We start from the raw sequence: 24485 nt of genomic DNA, 5'->3' as shown, positions 1-24485 counted from the left end.
ACTGACAGAGGTAGAGAAATTGATGTAATTAAATTTTTGCAACAAACTAAAGCTATTTTTAGCTGTTATTGGCGCCAGACCACACATCGTGTTTTCCAGTGATCACAGCGGAACTAGCAGCTGGGGAATTGGCGATCACACACAGCTGGAAGATGCCGCTTCTATCGCTAAAGTTCTACAACAAGAACTGCTACACTTTACTGAAATGTGACAGGTAACAAGAGGTGGAAACGTGTATAGAGAAGAAGGAGGATTATTTGTAGACGTGAAGCCGTATTTCCTGGCTGGAGAAGACACAGCATAGATTCAACTTCTCATGTGCTGTGAGCACCATCCAGTAAAGAGGAAATAAGGCAGAAAAGACGAGAACTCATCTGGGGCATTGGTTGTAAAAATCTGCCAGAATCCTCGCTTGGTTCTGTTCCAAGATCCTCTGATAATGTATTTTCTCTTCCATTCATTTTCACTTGAGAGAGAGAGAGAGTGAGAGAAAGAGTGTGGGTGAGAGAGATCATGAACGATGAGGAAAGTAGATGTTGATGCCAGTTGTGTTTTGTTAATCACACCACGATAGAGTAAAAGTCTTCTTAAGTGGGCGCTGATACATGGCATTAATTGATAGATGCTAATCTTTTCTTAGGTTACACAACGCCTACTAGTGGTATCATTGAGACGTCTTTGCCTGCTGTGGGTTTAGGTCAGGCATGTCCAAACGATGGCCATCCAGCTGTTGTGAAACTATAAATCATATCTTGCCTTGCCACAGTTTTGCTATTAGGGAATGCTAAAACTATGGCAAGGCATGCTGGGATGTGTAGTTTCACACCAGCTGGAGGCCCACAGATTGGACATGCCTGTTTTAGGTGCTCTGCGTCAGCGTTCTGCAAACCTCGCCCTGGCAGCCTGAATGTGGTGGTGCAATGATTCGCTTGCTGTCTCATAGCACTGAGCTCCTGGGTTACATTTCCAGCAAGGTACTATCCGTGTGACCCTTGTATATTCTCCCCATGCGTGTGTGAGCTTCCTACGGTTGCTGCGGTTTCCTGCATGATCCAAAAACATACAGGTAGGTTAACTGGCATCTGACATAAAAATCATCTCTTGCGTGGGGAATATACAGAGGTGGCCTCATACAGCTAGAACCCATACACCATGTAGCATGCCTGGCATAGTTGCAGAGTAATGCAGAGTGTAATACTACTGTATCCCCACTTTTCTGTTCCTTCTACAAAGTTTTGCGCCACTTTACTGTATACTCTATAGATATACTTATAAATAAGGTTGTTTGGGCTTAGTATGCATATTATTAATTTTTTAACCCTTTTGAGATATGCAGTACACGCAGAAATGATTATATACAGGACAGTACTTCACATCTGTGTGTATATATGTACAGTATTTAGCAAATGCAGTAAAAGTTTGGGGCTTTTATTCTTACAATATTACAATATACAATATTTGAATCAAAACATTTCAGCAGTAAAGGGACCCTAATTCTACACAGTGCTTGTATATTGTAAATGTTAATTGCGGGGTTAATTTAGTGAAAAGTTGTAAAATAGCTATGCAGCCTTCTCAGTGAGTGGGGCAGTTCATGACCAGTTAAATCAGTTCTTGCAGACCGTGTCACATGTAGGGGTTAGGACAGAAAGTAAGGGGTCCAGCTTCTTGGACATTAAGGGGAATGGACAGGATGTTTGAGAACAAAGGACACACAGGACAGGCTGTAGTTCAGTGTGAGCTGAGGCGAGGATGAGAGACAGGCCTGGGAACGTGGACAGCCTCTGCGGTTCATGGCATTATGCATCAGCATGTGGGTACTGCTAGGAAGAGTAAGAGATATCCTGATTCGCAGTATGAGAGGGCAACAGCATGAGGCAGCAGTGGAAGAAACAAGGGGGATCCCCACCTTCAGAGGTACCCTAGCTGCAGGAAGGAAGGTGTGAGTCTTGGGAGAGGAGGGTCTGGGTGAGTGGTAGGAAACCACGTGAGGCGTGAATGGTCCCCATCGATGTGTCCAGGAGAGATCCCAGTAGATAGACTGCAGAGATCCCCCCAGTAAATAGGGGGAGAACGCACAGAAAAAAATCTCAGTGTGCAACTGCCACACTACTGATTCCCTGAATCTAATGTATTCCTGTCCCATCATTGTTTATTCTGCTGTTGCCATTGAAGTGAATGAAAGGCAAAGCTGAACTGCTGTAATCTGATGTAACCTATATGAATATTGTGCTGGAGAGAGGAGAATAAGGATTGATATGTGATTGCCATGACAACCCTGTCTGAACTTTTAAATAAACTGCTTCTGTTTGTGACGAGATGGACTGCTGTGACCATTGGGTAGCAACAATTTCCAAGTTAAGGCAGACACAGTGCGACAATTTCTGAGTGCCCAGGATGAGATTTGGAGGTCATTTGATAGGGACATTAGCCTTTGCAGGTGAAGCAACCTCATATGGCAAGCAGGTATGTATGCATTGTGTACTGCATCTAGTGTACTGCACATTACTGTATGCATATATGTGTATATATATTCCTATTTTCTGTCATTAAATTTTTTTTCAGTGTACTGCTTCAGTATACTGTGGCCATAGAGGGTACAGTGGGTGTCATTTATATGGGGCCCAGATGCCTAGAGGGCTCCGGACACAGACAGGGCCGCCGACAGGGGTGTGCTGTGGTTACAGCTGTCCCGGACCCCGGCCTCTACAGGGGCCAGGGCAGCTGCCCCCAGTGGCACGGATCACCCTCCCCCCGCATCCGCAACCCGCCACCGGGCCTCCCCAACCCGGCAGACCCCATCCAGGTATGCACAATGCACAGTGCAGCCTGCAGAGCGCCGAGCCTAGGACACAGAGGGGCTTGATGCCGATGCCGCCGCCGCTGGTAAGTAATGGGGGTGGGGGGCAGGCATGCATACGGTCGGGGGCGCTGTGCCGATTGAAGGTCAGTCCCGGGCCCCAACATTTCTAGCGGCGGGCCTGGACACAGATCATATACAGTACTGCTGTATAGGAGGTAATAATGGCTCTGTGACCTCAGTACTCATTACCGCCAGCTCTTGTGTTATTGCAATGATCAGGAGCAGCCTGTAGCAGTCTCATAGTGGGCATCCTGTCCCAATAACAAACTCTGGTATACACTAATCCAGTAGGTCTTGTAGTCTTTCTCTAGGTGCACTGCATCACTGAATCCCCAGGAGAGCCTCAACAATCTGATGTGTTCAGAGATAACGAATGAAAGTGTGTGCTGTCGGAGGGGCACCGCCTTGCGCCCAGCTGCGGACGGATGTCACAGACTCCATATTTAAATTCCTGGAAATTTACAGATGGTTTAACTGAAGCATAAAACATCCTGAGAGACCTGAGCTCCCTTAGCACGGAACGCCATCGTATGGGAACATATCAGCCGCTCTCTGCACACAGATGTAGTGAGCCTCTGGCCTAATTGTGCCAATTCTGTCACTGGTCCTCACAGAATATCCTCTCATTAAAGCCAACAATGCACAATGTTCAGCCCGCTAACCCACAACGTTATTCTTCCAGATCAGGAGTTTCATTAGCGCATATCCTAAAAGACGCTCATTACATTCCCTAAAGTGGATGTACAGTAAAACACTTCAGCTGGAGCTAATACGATGAGGTGAAAGAAAACACAGGATGAGAGCCGAGCTGTGATTGGATGACGCTCACTGTCTAGTAGATTTGACTAAGTGGCAATGTTTTATGTCTTAGCCTTTAAATCACACAAACAAGCGATTTAAATTGCAATCCAATGAGAACAATTTCCAAACTGCAACAGAACCTTCATTTGCATCACAGCAACTAGGAGAATGGGCCTAATTCAGGGCCCGATTCAGACCAGCTCGCTAGGCTGCGTAAACTCCACCCGCCACACTGCCGAACTGGCTTCCCAAACGCTGGCTTCCTGTCAGTCAAGCTCCGGCCACATTGCGTTTACATTCCATGCACATTTTCCCCCGCGCATTCGCAAATCAAGGGATTGTCGAACGACCATTTGCAACAAACGGTCGTTCGACAATCCCTTGATTTGCAAATTCTCTGAATAGCGATGCACTTTGAATTAGGCCCAATGGGCACTAGAGAGTAAAAGTTATCATAAAATGTAAAATAAGGATTAGTAACTTTGCAAACTGCATTAGAGCAGCTGTCCGCCTCCAGAGATGTATATTACCTCCTATCACTCTTTCTAAAGCATTACTTTATATTTGGGGATTCATCCTGTGCTTTACAGCCTGGACGTTGTATCACCAGATAGAAAAACAGGGTTTAACCTTGGATGCAATCAAACTGTTTCCGGCTCTCTGCATTGGTTGCAGTTGAATCCAGACAGCAGTTTTGGTTGTCCCGTCACATTCAGGTTATGAATTAGACACTACCTGATAACGTAAAGACATGACTGAAATTGCAGAGACAAACGCCAGAAAGTAACAGATATACGTAAAAATGGCTTGAAGACATTTACAAACCCATGCATATAATTCCCAGAAATTATAAAGCGGGTTTTTAAATCTCATATGATAAAGCCATAGTTTCAATAATACGTGTTATATATTTAGTAACCTTGAGTCCCACTGAATTGCATCATGGTTAACAAAAAATTCTGAATGGCTAATTTCCATGTTGGTTGTTGCGGTCAGACATCTCTGGCTTGAGTGCTAAAACACTGTTCCTCCCCTGTTCTAGAGGTTGTTTGAATATTTAGCACTAAGCACTGGCTTTGCTTGTTGTGTATCGCGCGCACCTCTCAGCTCCAACGCCTCCTCTGGGTCCCGCATTATCTTGTACTTTTTAAAGGCTTGTTATATAATTTTCTGTATCCCTCATTGGTTTTCCACTGACTTTCTTCTCCTCTGTGTTACATATACCTTAATAAACATGACCCTTAGGCAGAATCCCTGATATCGGATCTGAACCAGGAAGATGTCTATCTGGTGCGTTTATATTATTTATGTGTCTCTTCGCCCATCTCTTCTGTTGTATATTATTAGGGCCCAGTGCACATTGACCTTCCTAGGGTCAGCCTAGTGACCATATCCCCTCAGCTCTCCTGACAATGGAGCCTTGGAATGAACACATTGTGAAGCTGTAAAGAAATATCCACACTTGGGTGATGTTAGCGCTAGCAGTGGGGATCTGGAGTCTCCCCTAGTAGTCTCCCAGCAGTAGTGAGGACCTGCATATTTGGAATGCTTCGGTTGCATTACTTTGAGAAGAGAACATTTTCTGGTCAATGTTTCGGAGATGGTAGGTTTGCTGCAGCCTAGTCATATGGAGGGGGGGGATTAAGGTTAAATTACAGGATTGAACCATTACCCACTGATCGCGGGTGCCACAGTGGACAACCCTATTATGGAAACCTATTTTTTCCTATTCTAGGAATGGCCATCAACCAATAATGGTTAACAACAGCCATTGTAGGTTTGCAATCAATTGATGATGTTTTTTTCATTAATGGCTGAAGTCCTTTGCCATTTTTTTCATTTTTCTCATTAATGGCTGAAGTCCAAGTGCCATTGATGGCACAAGACCCAGTATATAGCACACACCCCCCCCATTGTGCAACTTAGTCACTAATCCCTTTCATGATTGCCTCCTCTGTGTGACTGACAGCAGGTATGCCCATCAGTGGTTTCAAACAATGAAAGACTCTGGTCCCCAATTACCCTACCCAATGCCGACACTACACAAGTTGGTTCTCTCCCCTTGTTGACGTGGCTAGTACAGTGGCTAGTACACATCATTGGATCCACACCAAACCAATGACTAGCACCTGTCCCCAAGATCTATCAACAGCTCATGTGTCTCAGGCCACCTGTGGATCTATAGTAGGAATGAATGCAGCAGGTTTCAAAATGTGACATTTAGTAATGACTACAGCTGTGCTCCAGCTAGGTGGTCTGGGGAATGTGACAGTTAGTAATGACTACAGCTGTGCACCAGCTAGGTGGTCTGGGGAATGTGACAGTTAGTAATGACTACTGCAGTGCACCAGCTAGGTGGTCTGGGGAATGTGACAGTTAGTAATGACTACAGCTGTGCAGCAGCTAGGTGGTCTGGGGAATGTGACAGTTAGTAATGACTACAGCTGTGCAGCAGCTAGGTGGTCTGGGGAATGTGACAGTTAGTAATGACTACAGCTGTGCACCAGCTAGGTGGTCTGGGGAATGTGACATTTAGTAATGACTACAGCTGTGCACCAGCTAGGTGGTCTGGGGAATGTGACAGTTAGTAATGACTACAGCTGTGCACCAGCTAGGTGACCTGGGAAATGTGACAGTTAGTAATGACTACAGTTGTGCACCAGCTAGGTGGTCTGGGGAATGTGACAGTTAGTAATGATTACAGCTGTGCACCAGCTAGGTGACCTGGGGAATGTGACAGTAATGACTACAGCTGTGCACCAGCTAGGTGACCTGGGGAATGTGACAGTTAGTAATGACTACACCTGTGCACCAGCTAGGTGACCTGGGGAATGTGACAGTTAGTAATGACTACAGCTGTGCACCAGCTAGGTGACCTGGGGAATGTGAGTTAGTAATGACTACAGCTGTGCACCAGCTAGGTGATCTGGGGAATGTGACAGTTAGTAATGACTACAGCTGTGCACCAGCTAGGTGACCTGGGGAATGTGACAGTTAGTAATGACTACAGCTGTGCACCAGCTAGGTGACCTGGGGAATGTGACAGTTAGTAATGACTACAGCTGTGCACCAGCTAGGTGACCTGGGGAATGTGAGTTAGTAATGACTACAGCTGTGCACCAGCTAGGTAATTTGGAAAAGTGGACCGTTAGTAGATCTCTAGGACCAGTTTGGCCAGCCCTCATTTATAGGCATGTTTAGAGTTATAATACCTGTATGGGTAAAATGCTCTAAGTAGCATTCTACCCATGTAGTGATCCCTAGCACCAGCATTGTGAGGTTGACTTAAGGCAACACTATATAGTGCAGATCTGCACTATATAGTGTAAATTGTGCCCCTCTGGCATGCCGCGACATACGAGTCCCGATGCGATCTGATCGCGTCGGGACTCGCACCTCACGGCATATCCTGCCGTGTGTACACACCTTTACAATAATGTACATTGTTCTGTAATTATACTAGAATTATTTCTATAGGTCTTGGTGACGCAGGTAATTGGTTATAGGGTCCGTCAGATGAGAAACCTTACTGGAACCCAGATTAGTGCCTCCACTTCATGCCTCTATGGCATCACTACTTGGGCATGTGACAAGTGAATAATCAGTACAGTACCTGGCCCAATGAAATTTACAATCTAAAACCCTTTTTTTAGATCCTATGTGAGCTGCATGTATTAAAGTGTGATGCAGCCTTTATATTCCATCCTGTGCACGGTGTAATTCCTATTTCTATATTCCCAGATCAATTGTGGAAACGTTAGAAGTAATACATGATATGCTAGCATGAGCCCATGCTGAGTACAGTCACTGCCACCAGCCTCCAGCATATCACTAATCAGGCCAAGCAATTGTTGGGGTAAGGTTCAGTAACACTTTGTAGTCATTGGGCTGATGGCTTTCATCTACAGTACATTAAGGCCATGTCGCTCATGACACACAATAAAACAGGCATAATGGGCAATCAAGCCAGGCCAGGTTGTGTCAAAGAGATTTGCTCTTGATTGAACATCACAACGCTATGTGTCCTGCTGTCTGATAGATCAGGAATATCATTTATATATGGAATTGAGGAACAAAGAGCCACAGACAGGTATTTAATGTATATATCACCAAACTGGACATATAATGAGCGGACAATCACACAATAGCTGTATGATAATTAGGAACAAACAGAGAGCATAGGGCATTATTCTGATTGACTCGGATGGCTCCGAATGTGGATAGCCGATGGTTGGTGTTTGCGCATGTGCAGAGGCTTATCTGCGCATGTGCGAACGCCGCACATGTCCGAATACGGCGTGAATTCTTTCCAATCCGAACAGGGGGTGGAGAGGGGCGTGGAGGGCTGTTTGGGCTCATTACCATATGCGTACGCTCTGTGTTTCATGGGGGTCCCCATAAAAATGCTGGGTGTACGTATGGTAATCCGGCCGTGACGCACGTGTGGGGGCGGACATATGACATAGCCGGATGTCAGCTGGCCGCCCATATCCCTGCGTTTGCACTGAGAAATGTCCGAGTGGTCTGGAGCACTCGGTGCTGCCTGACCACTCGGTCCAGCATTCGATGGTCGGCAACCATCAAATGATGGGGGAGGTTCCCACAGATGGAGGAGGCGTTCACATGAAACATCCACTCGCGGTCCGTTCGGTCGGCGTATTACCGCATTCAGACGGTGTGAACGATCCGTACGAAAGGCGGGGCTAAGAACACTCTGTTTCTGTCTGAAAATACGCATCTGACCGCACCAACCAGAATAAGGCCCATAATGCTGTGGTTAGTGAATATGATACTTCCATGTACTGTAGATTATGTACCACTTAGGAGTCGTATGTTTTCCAAAACACCTTACAGTACGTAAACTATGAAATCTGTACGTTCATTCCACAATTTCAAAGTAGCAGATTATGAGTGTATTTATTAATTGAAATATTGGGTGAAATGTAATAGGATGAGAGATTTGGTAAGAAATCTCCAGGTTATTTAAAGCGGCAATCATTTACACTGCAAAACCAGTGTGATTTTGCCGTGTAAATGATTGCCGCTTTAAAAAACCTGGAGATTTCTTACCAAATCTGTCACTTTATGAATCTCTCATCCTATTACATTTCACCCATAGTATCCAATCCTCCCGAAAGGGCTGTTTTCAATTTAGGGAATCGGGGCTATTTAATAATGGGGCACCGCAGCAGATAATGGAGATGTTTCATATGTCCCCTCTCTTAGGGGCATAATGATTACAAATTGCAGTGTCCCCAAAATATTACTGATACTTATCTTGATATATGTCACCTGGACTGTGAAAGCCAACCCCACGTAGAAGTAATGAACGGGTTTGGGTCATTGAGTCGACCATTGAAGGTGATCAGGGCTTGTGCTGACACATGAAATAGGTCAACATGACCAATGTCGACAGGATTGGGAGGTAGACACAAGCATTACGTTGACAATGGGAAGGTCGACAGTTAAAAGGTCGACATAAAATTGTCAGTTTATTTGTTCTGAATGTCAACATAGTTACCATCAGTGTGCTGCGTCCCCTTGCATGTCTCGCTGCACTCGCCATCCTGCGCTCAGCACATTACTTTATTCTCCGACCGTGCCGTAGTGGATGGTGGGGCATGAAATACTGTCGGCTCAAAATAACATGAAAAACTAATGACGACCTTTTGACTGTTGACCATCCCATTGTTGACCTAATGCTTGTGTCGACCTTCCAACCCTGTCAAATTTAGCCATGTCGCCCTATTTCACATGTCGACCTAAGCACTGTTGACCTTCAACGGTCAACCCAATGCATGTCAACCTAAATAGGACCGACCTAATGACCGTATCCCAAGGGAACGTATCCACCTTCACATTATTTATACTGGCAGCCTCCTTTGTGGCTACTGCACATGCCCAGCATCCAAGCGGCACATGCCCAGTGCGAAAACGGTGCTGACCTATGCGTGACCACCTGCAGACCTTTCCTGACAGCACTGCCCACATTGCAGTCAATGAGCTGATGGCCGTTTGTTAAATACGGCATTGAAAACTATGTTGACAGCTGCTGCAGGGGCTGACAGACCGGAGCGGGAGCTGCATTGGGGCAGATGTATTAGGCCTGATGAAGAGATAAAGTGGAAGGTGATATCGTATCAGCCAATCAACTTCTAGCTGTCATTTTCAAACATAGCTGATTGGCTGGCGCATTATCACCTCCTACTTTATCTCTTAACCAGGCTTAATACATTTACCCCACTATCTCCAATACCTCCGGCTTTCCCCTGGTACACAATGGGCGGTATTCAATGTGAATACCGGCGAGGTGCAGCGAATCCTGTTTAGGAGGTGGGCTCCCCGGGTGCCAGGCAGCACAGGCTGCCCCCCGGGGGTGCCAGCAGGGAACCGGGTATATTCACTACACCCGATCGTGCATATGTAACGATCGGGTGTAGTGAATATATGAATATCTAATGAGCGGCTGGGCTCCGGCGCCCCCTGCTGGCTGCTGTGTAAAAAAAAAAAAAAAATTTTTTTTTTTTTTTTTTTAAATATATATTCATGTGCTTACAGCACATGAATAAAAATAGCATGCCCCTCCTCAGAATAAAATTCCTGATTTTTTGACACCAAATGTAAAAAACAAAACACGGCTAATACATTTACCCCACTATCTCCAATACCTCCGGCTTTCCCCTGGTACACAATGGGCGGTATTCAATGTGAATACCGGCGAGGTGCAGCGAATCCTGTTTAGGAGGTGGGCTCCCCGGGTGCCAGGCAGCACAGGCTGCCCCCCGGGGGTGCCAGCAGGGGACCGGGTATATTCACTACACCCGATCGTGCATATGTAACGATCGGGTGTAGTGAATATATGAATATCTAATGAGCGGCTGGGCTCCGGCGCCCCCTGCTGGCTGCTGTGTAAAAAAAAAAATAATAATAATAATTTTTTAAAAATTAAATATATATTCATGTGCTTACAGCACATGAATAAAAATAGCATGCCCCTCCTCAGAATAAAATTCCTGATTTTTTGACACCAAATGTAAAAAACAAAACACTTTATTTTAAAAGTTCACATTACACTTCACCATAAAAAGATAGCGATTGCTACTCGGTGAATCATGGCGAAAAAAACCTTCAAATGTATTCGCCATCTGGTCATTGAATAGGGTGATTCACCGTTTTAGTCAAAAATTCGCCAAACAGCACAAATTCGCCATAAAAACATGGCGAATCAGGCTCATTGAATACCGCCCAATAAGTATTTAAAAATGTTTACATTTATACAACAATGCAGTTCCACAGAGCAATTTTAGTCTTCTCGCCCCTGAGCCTTCCCTGTGCTCAGGCTGGCGACAGGTGACTAGGGGGACAACCGTGACGGGCCCTGACAATTCTGAGGGTCACCAGAAGCAGAGCTTGGCTGCGGACTGTGGCAGCAGTGATGTAGCCATCTGTGCCCTGCTGCAGCCATCTGCCTGTTCCCCACTGCAGCCATCTGCCTGTGTCCCTCTGCTGCACTCAGCCGCCTACAGCCCTGCCTGTGCTATATGCACAATTGCCGCCAAGCAACCTGCTCTCGGAGCAGGAGAAACTCGAGGGGTCTGTGACAGCTCTCCCATGATGACTTGAGATCTCAGGTATCTCAGAACAGGACTTGTGCTGATCACTGTTATTAGTAACAGTGACATCAATGATTCTTCAATTACACAAGAGCCAGGTGCTTCATTTGTATATTCATGAGGATGCCGCTCACAGCCAGGCAGGTGCCATCACTCTTGGAGCAGATATATTTAGTTAGATGCAAAGTTTTATTATTTAAGGAAATATATACCCTCTATGGAGTATTGTTTAGTCTTCAATATTGAATATAATACAGTTAGGGGTAGATGGCTGGTCAGCCATGGTGCACCCTCCGCCCCTTCTACTGGCAATATAGTATGGGTTGTATTTAGGAAAAAAAAAAAGTGCTCCTCCAGAAGTCCAGGAGATTGGAGAATTCCGGGACTCATACGGAAGGGCAAGTCATGTTCTTGCATCTCGCCCACTTCCATAGTGAAATGCATGGTGCAGGGACTTCACACAAAGGGGGTGAATAACTATTGTGATGCAGAAGAAATAACATGTACAGCCTTCTGTGTTAGATTATATTTGGTGTTATCCAAGCTTAACATTTTAATGGGGTAAGTCATAAACAGGGGGCACTGTATTATGGGAAGAGAAGACGGGGGATAGTAATTCTATTTACATTCCCTGGGTCAGATGTACTAAGCTTGAAAAGATATACAATGGCATAGCAGGGACACATTGTAACCCATAGCATGGACACATTGTAACCCATAGCATGGACACATTGTAACCCATAGCAGGGACACATTGTAACCCATAGCATGGACACATTGTAACCCATAGCAGGGACACATTGTAACCCATAGCATGGACACATTGTAACCCATAGCATGGACACATTGTAACCCATAGCATGGACACATTGTAACCCATAGCAGGGACACATTGTAACCCATAGCATGGACACATTGTAACCCATAGCATGGACACATTGTAACCCATAGCATGGACACATTGTAACCCATAGCAGGGACACATTGTAACCCATAGCAGGGACACATTGTAACCCATAGCATGGACACATTGTAACCCATAGCATTGACACATTGTAACCCATAGCAGGGACACATTGTAACCCATAGCAGGGACACATTGTAACCCATAGCAGGGACACATTGTAACCCATAGCAGGGACACATTGTAACCCATAGCAGGGACACATTGTAACCCATAGCATGGACACATTGTAACCCATAGCATGGACACATTGTAACCCATAGCATGGACACATTGTAACCCATAGCAGGGACATATTGTAACCCATAGCATGGACATATTGTAACCCATAGCAGGGACACATTGTAACCCATAGCATGGACACATTGTAACCCATAGCAGGGACACATTGTAACCCATAGCATGGACACATTGTAACCCATAGCATGGACACATTGTAACCCATAGCAGGGACACATTGTAACCCATAGCATGGACACATTGTAACCCATAGCATGGACACATTGTAACCCATAGCATGGACACATTGTAACCCATAGCATGGACACATTGTAACCCATAGCATGGACACATTGTAACCCATAGCATGGACACATTGTAACCCATAGCAGGGACACATTGTAACCCATAGCATGGACACATTGTAACCCATAGCAGGGACACATTGTAACCCATAGCATGGACACATTGTAACCCATAGCATGGACACATTGTAACCCATAGCAGGGACACATTGTAACCCATAGCATGGACACATTGTAACCCATAGCATGGACACATTGTAACCCATAGCATGGACACATTGTAACCCATAGCATGGACACATTGTAACCCATAGCATGGACACATTGTAACCCATAGCATGGACACATTGTAACCCATAGCAGGGACACATTGTAACCCATAGCAGGGACACATTGTAACCCATAGCAGGGACACATTGTAACCCATAGCAGGGACACATTGTAACCCATAGCAGGGACACATTGTAACCCATAGCATGGACACATTGTAACCCATAGCATGGACACATTGTAACCCATAGCAGGGACACATTGTGCCCGTGACCCTAGCATGGACACATTGTGCCCGTGACTCATAGCATGGACACATTGTGCCCGTGACCCATAGCATGGACACATTGTGCCCGTGACCCATAGCATGGACACATTGTGCCCGTGACCCATAGCATGGACACATTGTGGCTGTGACCATAGCATGGACACATTGTGCCCGTGACCATAGCATGGACACATTGTGCCGTGACCATAGCATGGACACATTGTGCCCGTGACCCATAGCATGGACACAATGTGCCCGTGACCCATAGCATGGACACATTGTGACCCATAGCATGGACACATTGTGACCCATAGCATGGACACATTGTAACCCATAGCATGGACACATTGTAACCCATAGCATGGACACATTGTAACTTGATTGCTTATTGGTTGCAATAGATTACTCCTTGAGAATCCTGTACATAAGGTCAAGTACACATTCTGGTGAAATTAGTCCACACATTCTTTTATATGATTGTTGGCGCAGGTGAAATGCGTGTGATAGAAAGAATAAAAGCACCTTACAGTTCAGTCTATTGTCACCAACATATGCTTGGTAAATACATATTTATGGCTCAATGTAATCAGGAGAATAAAAGGAAGAACAGAAAGGTTTTAGTTACATGTGATAAAAAAACAGCCATGCACAGCGAAACGCGTCACTGCAATAATGTGCTAAATGTAAGGCTGAACCATTTCCATATTGGAAGGAGTGGGTACATCATTTGCACTGCTATAAAATGGATGTTGTTCAGCCACCCAAACATAAGGAATCAAAGTATTTATTACCAACTAGTTACCAGCCTGTCAAAATGACGGAACAATATAACAATAATGTTAGTGCGCTGTACGCGTCTGAACAGAGGCACATTTGAATTGTTCTGTCAGGCGCCATCTAGTGGCTGCCAGCATGCACAACACTTACACTGCTCCTCACCCAATAGAGGTGAGGAGCAGTGTTGGTCTTATATTATATAGGAAGTGTGACAATCTTAAGAACAGAGGACTGTGCGTACTGCAAGCATCATCCTTCACCAAATGTATAATTGCAAGAGTGTGTTTTGTTTACTTTCAACCAATGACTATACATGATTTAGGAAGTGGTAACAACTACTGTTGGGGTTCTATGTTCCTTTGATCTCATTGCTGCAATTGTTTCCTTATGTTCATTTAAATATATATGGTACATAAATTCACACATCAACTTTGCATAAATGATGAAATTACTTGATCAGAGCCAGATCAATACCCCATGGGGCAACACATTTCCCACCCCTGTTGTGGTCCAGTTAAAGTTTTGTGGGGGCCCCAGGGCAACTTACTTGTGGGAACTCCTTCCAGTAAAATGGCCAATAATATATGCTGGTGGTGTTAATAAGAGTAGAATGTGTAAAGACTCCCATTGTATTAAATGCACTGCAGTGCCCCCAGTTCACATTATGCCACACAAAAGCCCCAGTTTACATATACAGCGATGTGAGTGAGTTCCATAGCTGCCATGGTCTCAGCGTATGTTATGTATTAAAATGGTCTTGGTGCTTTTAGCAAATTAAAACTACAAAATCAATACATACATTGGCTTTAGTTAGTTTGATATCCCACTTAAGTGGGAGTAAGTAAGTGGCTCAGTGAGTAAGTGGCTGCTATTACTCACCAGATATCAGACTTTGTGTTGTACCCCTCGTTGCTGAACACCTCCGGACTCATGTAGGAAGCAGTTCCGGTTAGAGTAGTTGCCATATCGGATGATACAAGGACACGAGAAACACCAAAGTCTCCTAAGGCACAAATCAAGGCAGTTTCATCAGAAAACGTAGTGTATGGAGGTTTGCCTCTCAGACAGATGTACAATTAGTGAAAACAGCGGAGAAGTTGCCCATAGCAACCAATCAGTTTTCGGATGATAGCACACAGTCAACAGGTCAACACTCAAAAATCGGCATGGCAATGGTCAACTCCTGAACCGATCGAACCGAGTTTTTCCTGTTTTATTTTCTTTTTTTTAGGCTTTATGATGCACTTGGCCTCCAAACACAGCGAGGCCCCTAATTGGGTGCTCACACACTCAGGTGTCGACAATGACACACACAAAAAACCATGAACAACTCATGTCGAACTTTTGCTTGTGTCACCCTTTTGGTGATTTTCCTGCTTGGTACACTGACCTGAGAGTGTACAGTAATAACAGGAAGAGCAGCGCATAAGGTTAAATGGTACTTGTGTACTAACTAGATCGCAGACCATAAGGCATGCGATGGTATGCGATGCGACGCGATATCGGCCGATGTTGTACAATGGCATACAATTTTAAAATTGTATGCCATTGTATATGGCATACAATGCCATACAATACGATGCGATTATAAATTGTATAAGCACCCTAATGGGTGCTTACAATGGTTAAATGCACCCCCACGCCACCCCCCAAGTATAAACGTTGGTACGCGTCCTACTACCTTTTCATATCCCCACTATCCACGTCGGCGTGCAGTTTAGAATAGAAAGTGTGGCGAGCGCAGCAAGCCACCGAGCCCGAAGCGTGGCGAGCGCTTTACAGCTATATGCGTCCCCTCGCGGGCTTCACAGGTATCCGCTGCGCTCGCCGCGCTTTAGGCTCGGTGGCTCGCCACACTTTCTATTCTCAACTCCACGCCGACGTGGATAGTGGGGGTATGAAAAGGTCATAGGACGCGTACCGCCGCCCCTCGCGGGCTCGCTGCGCTCGCCACACTTTGGGTTCACGTTTATGCTTGGGGGGTGGTGCATTAAACCATTGTAAGCACCCATTAGTGTGCTTAAAAGCACCCATTAGGGTGCTTATACAATTTAATATCAAATGTGAGTTAAAATCGCATCGCATCGCATGCCATCGGGTGTATGGCATGCGATGGGATTTGATTAAAAAATCGGTCGACTAATAATCGGGGCGCCGTGCTAGTACACAAGTACCGGTTAAATATAGTTTGTAATTATTTCATGAAAGAAACTTTCAAAAGTTTAAGTACAGTGGGGCAAAAAAGTATTTGGGCAGCCACCGATTGAGCAAGTTGACCCACTTAAAAAGACGAGAGAGGTCTCTAATTTCCATCATAGGTACACTTCAACTGTGAGAGACAGAATGTGGGAGAAAAAAAACAGGAAATGACATTGTATGATTTTAAAACAATTTATTTGTATATTCTTGCAGAAAATAAATACTGTATTTGGACAATCAAAAAGTTAAACTCCATACTTTATAATATAACCTCGGTTGGCAATTACAGAGGTTAAAGGTGTCCTATAGTTCTTGACCAGGTTTCCACAGACTGTAGCAGGTATTTTGGACCTTCTCTAGATCTGCAGATCTTCTCAAGATCTGTCATGTTTTGGGGCTGTCGCCGGGCAACACGGACTTTAAACTCCCTCCACAGATTTTCGATTGGGTTGAGGTCTGGTGACTGGCTAGGCCACTCCAGGACCTTGAAATGCTTCCTACGGAGACACTCCTTAGTTGCCCTGGCGGTGTGTTTGGGGTCATTGTCATGCTGGAAGACCCAGCCACGTTCCATCTTCAATGCTCTTACTGAGGGAGGGAGGTTTTTTGGCAAAAATCTCATGATACATGGCCCCATTCATCCTCTCCTTAATATGGATCAGTTGTCCTGTCCCCTTTGCAGAAAAGCAGCCCCAAAGCATGATGTTTCCACCGCCATGTTTCACAGGGGGTATGGTGTTTTTGGGATGCCACTCATCATTCTTCTCCCTCCAAACATGGCAAGTGGAGTTTATACCAAAAAGTTCTATTTTACTCTCAACTGACCACATGATATTCTCCCAATCCTCCTCTGGATCACCCAGATGGTCACTGGCAAACTTTAGACAGGCCTGGACATGTTCCGGTCACTGAAGGATTTGAATCCATGACGACGTAGTATGTTACTAATGGTAACCTTTGTGACTGTGGTCCCAGCTCTCTTAAGGTCATTGACCAGGTCCCACCCCGTGTAGTTCTGGGCTGATTCCTCACCATTCTCAAGATCATTGAAACCCCACGAGGTGAGATCTTGCACGGAGCACCAGGTCGTGGGAGATTGGCAGTGATCTTGTATTTCTTCCATTTTTTAACAATTGAGCCAACAGTTGATCTCTTCACACCAAGCTGCTTGCATATTGAGTAGCTCATCCCAGCCTTGTGCAGCTCTACTATTCTGTTCCTGGTGTCCTTAGACAGTTCTCTGGTCTTGGCCATGGTGAAGAGGTTGCAGTGTGACTGTTTGAGGGTGTGGACAGGTGTCTTTTATACAGATAACCAGTTCAAACAGGTACCATTAATACAAGTAACAAGTGGATGATAGAAGAGCTTCTTAAATAAGTAGTAACAGGTCTATGGAGAGCCAGAAATCTTGCTGGTTGGTAGGTGTCCAAATATTTATTTTCCGCAAGAATATACAAATAAATTGTTTAAAAATCATACAATGGGATTTCCTGTTTTTTCCCCACATTCTGTCTCACAGTTGAAGTGTACCTACTGTAAGATGGAAATTACAGACCTCTCTTATCTTTTTAACCCCTTCCCGCCGCAGCCAGTTTTTGCCTTCCTGACAGAGCCCTTTTTTTCAAATCTGACAGGTATCACTTAAGTGGGGATAACTTTTTTTTGCTTTTACTTATCCCAGTGATTTTGAGATTGTTTTCTCGTGACACATTGTACTTCAAGTTAGTGGTAAATTTTCGTCGATACAGTCTGTGTTTTTTTGTGAAAAATACCAAAATGTCGTAAAAAAATGGAAAATTTTGCAATTTTCAAAATGTTAAATTTTCTGCTTGTGAGACAAATAATCATACCACTCAAAATAGTTAATAACTAACATAGACCATATGTTTACTTTATGTTGCCATCATTATTTCAACCTCCTTTTAATTTTTTTGGACACTAGGAGGCTTAAAATATGAATAGCAAATTTTCAAGAAAATTTCAAACACTGATTTTTTTAGGGACCAGTTCAGTTCTGATGTGACTTTGAGGGACTTGTATGTGAGACACCCCCATAAATGATGCCATTTCAAAAACTGCACCCCTCACAGTATTCAAAAAAGCATTTTGGAAGTTTGTTAACCCTTTAGGTGTTTCACAGGAATTAAAACAAAGTGTAGGTGAAATTTCAAAATTTCATTTTTTTTGCAGATTTGCAATTTTAATACATTTTTCTAAGGAACACAGTAGATTTTACTAGAGAAATGTGACTAAAAATTGATTCCCCCAATTCTTTTGTTTTCATAAATATCCTATATGTGGCCCTAGTGTGCACGTTGACCAAACCACAGGCTTCATAATAGAAGGAGCACCTACTTGATTTTGGAGCCTCCTTTTTATGAGATTATTTTTTAGGCACCATGTAGGTTTCTAGGCACCATAAGATGCTAAAAGTTAGGAACCCCCCCACAAGTGACCCCATTTTGCAAACTACACCCCTCAGGGAATTCACCTAGGGGTATAATGTACATTTCAAACCCCCAGGGGTTTCACCAATTGTGGTACAACTGGGCAGTGAAAATGAAAAATTACATTTTTTACACAAAAATGCAGTTCTGGCTCAAAATTTTTCATTTTCACAAGGAATGAAGGAGACAAAGCACCCCAAAATCTGTGCCCCAATTTCTCCCGAGTACAACAATGCCTCACATGTGACCAAAAAATACCATTTGGGTGCATGGCAGGACTCAGAAGGGAAGGAGTGATTTTTGTATTTTGCAGCTCAGATTCTGGTGGAATTTTGGTGGGTGCTATGTCGCATTAGCAAGACCCCCAAAGCACCAATACAGTGGAAGCCCCCCACAAGTGACCCCAATTTGCAAACTACACCCCTCAGGGAATTCATCTAGGGGTATAGTGTACATTTCAAACCCCCAGGGGTTTCACCAATTTTGATACAACTGGGCTGTGCAAATGAAAAATTACATTTTTGTACACAAAAATGCAGTTCTGGCTCAAAATTTTTCATTTTCACAAGGAATGAAGGAGACAAAGCACCCCAAAATCTGTGCCCCAATTTCTCCCGAGTATGGTAATGCCTCACATGTGACCAAAAAATACCATTTGGGTGCATGGCAGGACTCAGAAGGGAAGGAGTGATTTTTGTATTTTGCAGCTCAGATTCTGGTGGAATTTTGGTGGGTGCTATGTCGCATTAGCAAGACCCCCGAAGCACCAATACAGTGGAAGCCCCCCACAAGTGACCCCATTTTGCAAACTACACCCCTCAGGGAATTCATCTAGGGGTATAATGTACATTTCAAACCCCCCGGGGTTTCACCAATTGTGGTACAACTGGGCAGTGAAAATGAAAAATTTAATTTTTTACACAAAAATGCAGTTCTGGCTCAAAATTTTTCATTTTCACAAGGAATGAAGGAGACAAAGCACCCCAAAATCTGTGCCCCAATTTCTCCCGAGTACGGCAATGCCTCACATGTGACCAAAAAATACCATTTGGGTGCATGGCAGGACTCAGAAGGGAAGGAGTGATTTTTGGATTTTGCAGCTCAGATTCTGGTGGAATTTTGGTGGGTGCTATGTCGCATTAGCAAGACCCCCAAAGCACCAATACAGTGAAAGCCCCCCACAAGTGACCCCATTTTGCAAACTACACCCCTCTGGGAATTCATCTAGGGGTATAATGTACATTTCAAACCCCCAGGGGTTTCACCAATTGTGGTACAACTGGGCAGTGAAAATGAAAAATTACATTTTTTACACAAAAATGCAGTTCTGGCTCAAAATTTTTCATTTTCACAAGGAATGAAGGAGACAAAGCACCCCAAAATCTGTGCCCCAATTTCTCCCGAGTACGGCAATGCCTCACATGTGACCAAAAAATACCATTTGGGTGCATGGCAGGACTCAGAAGGGAAGGAGTGATTTTTGGATTTTGCAGCTCAGATTCTGGTGGAATTTTGGTGGGTGCTATGTCGCATTAGCAAGACCCCCAAAGCACCAATACAGTGAAAGCCCCCCACAAGTGACCCCATTTTGCAAACTACACCCCTCTGGGAATTCATCTAGGGGTATAATGTACATTTCAAACCCCCAGGGGTTTCACCAATTGTGGTACAACTGGGCAGTGAAAATGAAAAATTACATTTTTTACACAAAAATGCAGTTCTGGCTCAAAATTTTTCATTTTCACAAGGAATGAAGGAGACAAAGCACCCCAAAATCTGTGCCCCAATTTCTCCCGAGTACGGCAATGCCTCACATGTGACCAAAAAATACCATTTGGGTGCATGGCAGGACTCAGAAGGGAAGGAGTGATTTTTGTATTTTGCAGCTCAGATTCTGGTGGAATTTTGGTGGGTGCTATGTCGCATTAGCAAGACCCCCAAAGCACCAATACAGTGGAAGCCCCCCACAAGTGACCCCATTTTGCAAACTACACCCCTCAGGGAATTCATCTAGGGGTATAGTGTACATTTCAAACCCCCAGGGGTTTCACCAATTTTGATACAACTGGGCTGTGCAAATGAAAAATTACATTTTTTTACACAAAAATGCAGTTCTGGCTCAAAATTTTTCATTTTCACAAGGAATGAAGGAGACAAAGCACCCCAAAATCTGTGCCCCAATTTCTCCCGAGTACGGCAATGCCTCACATGTGACCAAAAAATACCATTTGGGTGCATGGCAGGACTCAGAAGGGAAGGAGTGATTTTTGGATTTTGCAGCTCAGATTCTGGTGGAATTTTGGTGGGTGCTATGTCGCATTAGCAAGACCCCCAAAGCACCAATACAGTGAAAGCCCCCCACAAGTGACCCCATTTTGCAAACTACACCCCTCTGGGAATTCATCTAGGGGTATAATGTACATTTCAAACCCCCAGGGGTTTCACCAATTGTGGTACAACTGGGCAGTGAAAATGAAAAATTACATTTTTTACACAAAAATGCAGTTCTGGCTCAAAATTTTTCATTTTCACAAGGAATGAAGGAGACAAAGCACCCCAAAATCTGTGCCCCAATTTCTCCCGAGTACGGCAATGCCTCACATGTGACCAAAAAATACCATTTGGGTGCATGGCAGGACTCAGAAGGGAAGGAGTGATTTTTGGATTTTGCAGCTCAGATTCTGGTGGAATTTTGGTGGGTGCTATGTCGCATTAGCAAGACCCCCAAAGCACCAATACAGTGAAAGCCCCCCACAAGTGACCCCATTTTGCAAACTACACCCCTCTGGGAATTCATCTAGGGGTATAATGTACATTTCAAACCCCCAGGGGTTTCACCAATTGTGGTACAACTGGGCAGTGAAAATGAAAAATTACATTTTTTACACAAAAATGCAGTTCTGGCTTAAAATTTTTCATTTTCACAAGGAATGAAGGAGACAAAGCACCCCAAAATCTGTGCCCCAATTTCTCCCGAGTACGGCAATGCCTCACATGTGACCAAAAAATACCATTTGGGTGCATGGCAGGACTCAGAAGGGAAGGAGTGATTTTTGTATTTTGCAGCTCAGATTCTGGTGGAATTTTGGTGGGTGCTATGTCGCATTAGCAAGACCCCCAAAGCACCAATACAGTGGAAGCCCCCCACAAGTGACCCCATTTTGCAAACTACACCCCTCAGGGAATTCATCTAGGGGTATAGTGTACATTTCAAACCCCCAGGGGTTTCACCAATTTTGATACAACTGGGCTGTGCAAATGAAAAATTACATTTTTTTACACAAAAATGCAGTTCTGGCTCAAAATTTTTCATTTTCACAAGGAATGAAGGAGACAAAGCACCCCAAAATCTGTGCCCCAATTTCTCCCGAGTACGGCAATGCCTCACATGTGACCAAAAAATACCATTTGGGTGCATGGCAGGACTCAGAAGGGAAGGAGTGATTTTTGTATTTTGCAGCTCAGATTCTGGTGGAATTTTGGTGGGTGCTATGTCGCATTAGCAAGACCCCCAAAGCACCAATACAGTGGAAGCCCCCCACAAGTGACCCCATTTTGCAAACTACACCCCTCTGGGAATTCATCTAGGGGTATAATGTACATTTCAAACCCCCAGGGGTTTCACCAATTGTGGTACAACTGGGCAGTGAAAATGAAAAATTAAATTTTTTACACAAAAATGCAGTTCTGGCTCAAAATTTTTCATTTTCACAAGGAATGAAGGAGACAAAGCACCCCAAAATCTGTGCCCCAATTTCTCCCGAGTACGGCAATGCTTCATGTGTGACCAAAAAATGGCAGGACTCAGAAGGGAAGGAGTGATATTTGGATTTTGCAGCACAGATTCTGGTGGAATGTTGGTGGGTGCTATGTCGCATTAGCAAGACCCCCAAAGCACCAATACAGTGGAACCCCCCCACAAGTGACCCCATTTTGCAAACTACACCCCTCAGGGAATTCATCTAGGGGTATAGTGTACATTTCAAACCCCCAGGGGTTTCACCAATTTTGATACAACTGGGCTGTGCAAATGAAAAATTACATTTTTTTACACAAAAATGCAGTTCTGGCTCAAAATTTTTCATTTTCATAAGGTATGAAGGAGAAAAAGCACCCCAAAATCTGTGCCCCAATTTCTTCCGAGTACGGCAATGCTTCATGTGTGACCAAAAAATGGCAGGACTCAGAAGGGAAGAAGTGATATTTGGATTTTGCAGCACAGATTCTGGTGGAATTTTGGTGGGTGCTATGTCGCATTAGCAAGACCCCCAAAGCACCAATACAGCGGAACCCCCCCACAAGTGACCCCATTTTGCAAACTACACCCCTTAGGGAATTCATCTAGGGGTATAGTGTACATTTCAAACCCCCAGGGGTTTCACCAATTTTGATACAACTGGGCTGTGCAAATGAAAAATTACATTTTTTTACACAAAAATGCAGTTCTGGCTCAAAATTTTTCATTTTCATAAGGTATGAAGGAGAAAAAGCACCCCAAAATCTGTGCCCCAATTTCTTCCGAGTACGGCAATGCCTCACATGTGACCAAAAAATACCAGTTGGGTGCATGGCAGGACTCAGAAGGGAAGGAGTGATTTTTGGATTTTGCGGCTCAGATTCTTGTGGAATGAATGGTGGGTGCTATGTGGCATTAGCAAGACCCCCGAAGCACGGTGAAATGATGAACCTAATAATCCATAGATGTGTGGTATATTTTAAAACACTCCTTTATACATAGGCCGGGTTTGTCGGGGCAAGTGTCACACTGGAAAATAGTTTGCTTTCTTATTCCCTTTTTATAACAAACTTTGCACCTTTTTTGTGTCCTGCCCTTTTTTCCAGTGGAGGGGATTTCATCAGAAAAATGCTGCCCTGGTACAATACGGGGCCAGTACTAGAAGTACTGGGGCCCTCTGCCTGCTGGTTCCCAAATATTAGGCTCTTTATGACTTCCTCTTGAAAGTGCATAAATGTCCCCCTCTGGCTTGTAGAACGGAATAGCACGTAAGCGTTATACAGTGCCATCTGGATGATATACACGGCCAGCTTCTTGTACCAGATTTTTGTTTTCCGCAGGGCACTGTACGGCTTCAGTACCTGATCTGAAAGATCCACTCCGCCCATGTACTTATTGTAATCCAGGATACAATTAGGTTTTGAGGTGTGGGTACTGGTACCTCGTACAGGGACGGAGGTGGTACTGTCTCCGTGAATTGTTGTCAGTATAAGGACATCCCTCTTGTCCTTATATTTGACCAACAACATATTTTCGGTGGATTGTGCCCTGCTTTCACCCCTTCTCATTACTTGGGCAATGTGCGTTTTTGGGAGGCCTCTTTGGTTCTTGCGCACAGTACCGCAAGCTGCTGTACCTCTTGAACCAAGGGCCTTAAACAGGGGGATGCTGGTGTAAAAGTTATCCACATAGAGGTGATAACCTTTATCCAGGAAGGGGTGCACTAAATCCCAGACAATTTTTCCACTAACACCTACGAGGGAGGGGGGGCATTCTGGCGGTTCAATTCTTGAATCCTTCCCTTCATATACCCTAAACCTGTGAGTGTACCCTGAGGTGCTTTCACACAGCTTATACATTTTTATGCCATACCTTGCCCTCTTACTGGGAAGGTACTGGCGGAATTTAACCCTTCCTTTAAAATGTATAAGGGACTCGTCTATGCAAATGAATTTATCTGGGATGTACATCTCTGGAAATTTGGCACTGAAATGATCAATGACCGGCCTGACTTTGAATAGCC

At 44.4% G+C, this 24485-nt stretch overlaps 1 protein-coding gene across 4 annotated transcripts in view; it reads right to left on the bottom strand.

Annotated features, from left to right (window-relative positions):
* The window catches only part of LOC146046400 (serine/threonine-protein kinase Nek11-like), a 243622-nt gene that overhangs the window by 143401 nt on the left and 75736 nt on the right, over positions 1-24485 (bottom strand). For all 4 annotated transcript variants that reach the window (XM_083165682.1, XM_083165683.1, XM_083165684.1 and 1 more), the window contains exon 6: positions 14960-15083. In XM_083165682.1, coding sequence (XP_083021808.1) covers positions 14960-15083 — 124 coding nt within the window. The remainder of the gene's footprint in view (positions 1-14959; positions 15084-24485) is intronic.

Source organism: Crinia signifera, chromosome 11, assembly GCF_055691185.1.
Source record: "Crinia signifera chromosome 11, ASM5569118v1, whole genome shotgun sequence".
Classification (NCBI taxonomy): domain Eukaryota; kingdom Metazoa; phylum Chordata; class Amphibia; order Anura; family Myobatrachidae; genus Crinia; species Crinia signifera.
The sequence above is the reverse complement of the archived record's forward strand: the minus strand, read 5'-3'. Positions and strand labels throughout refer to the sequence as shown.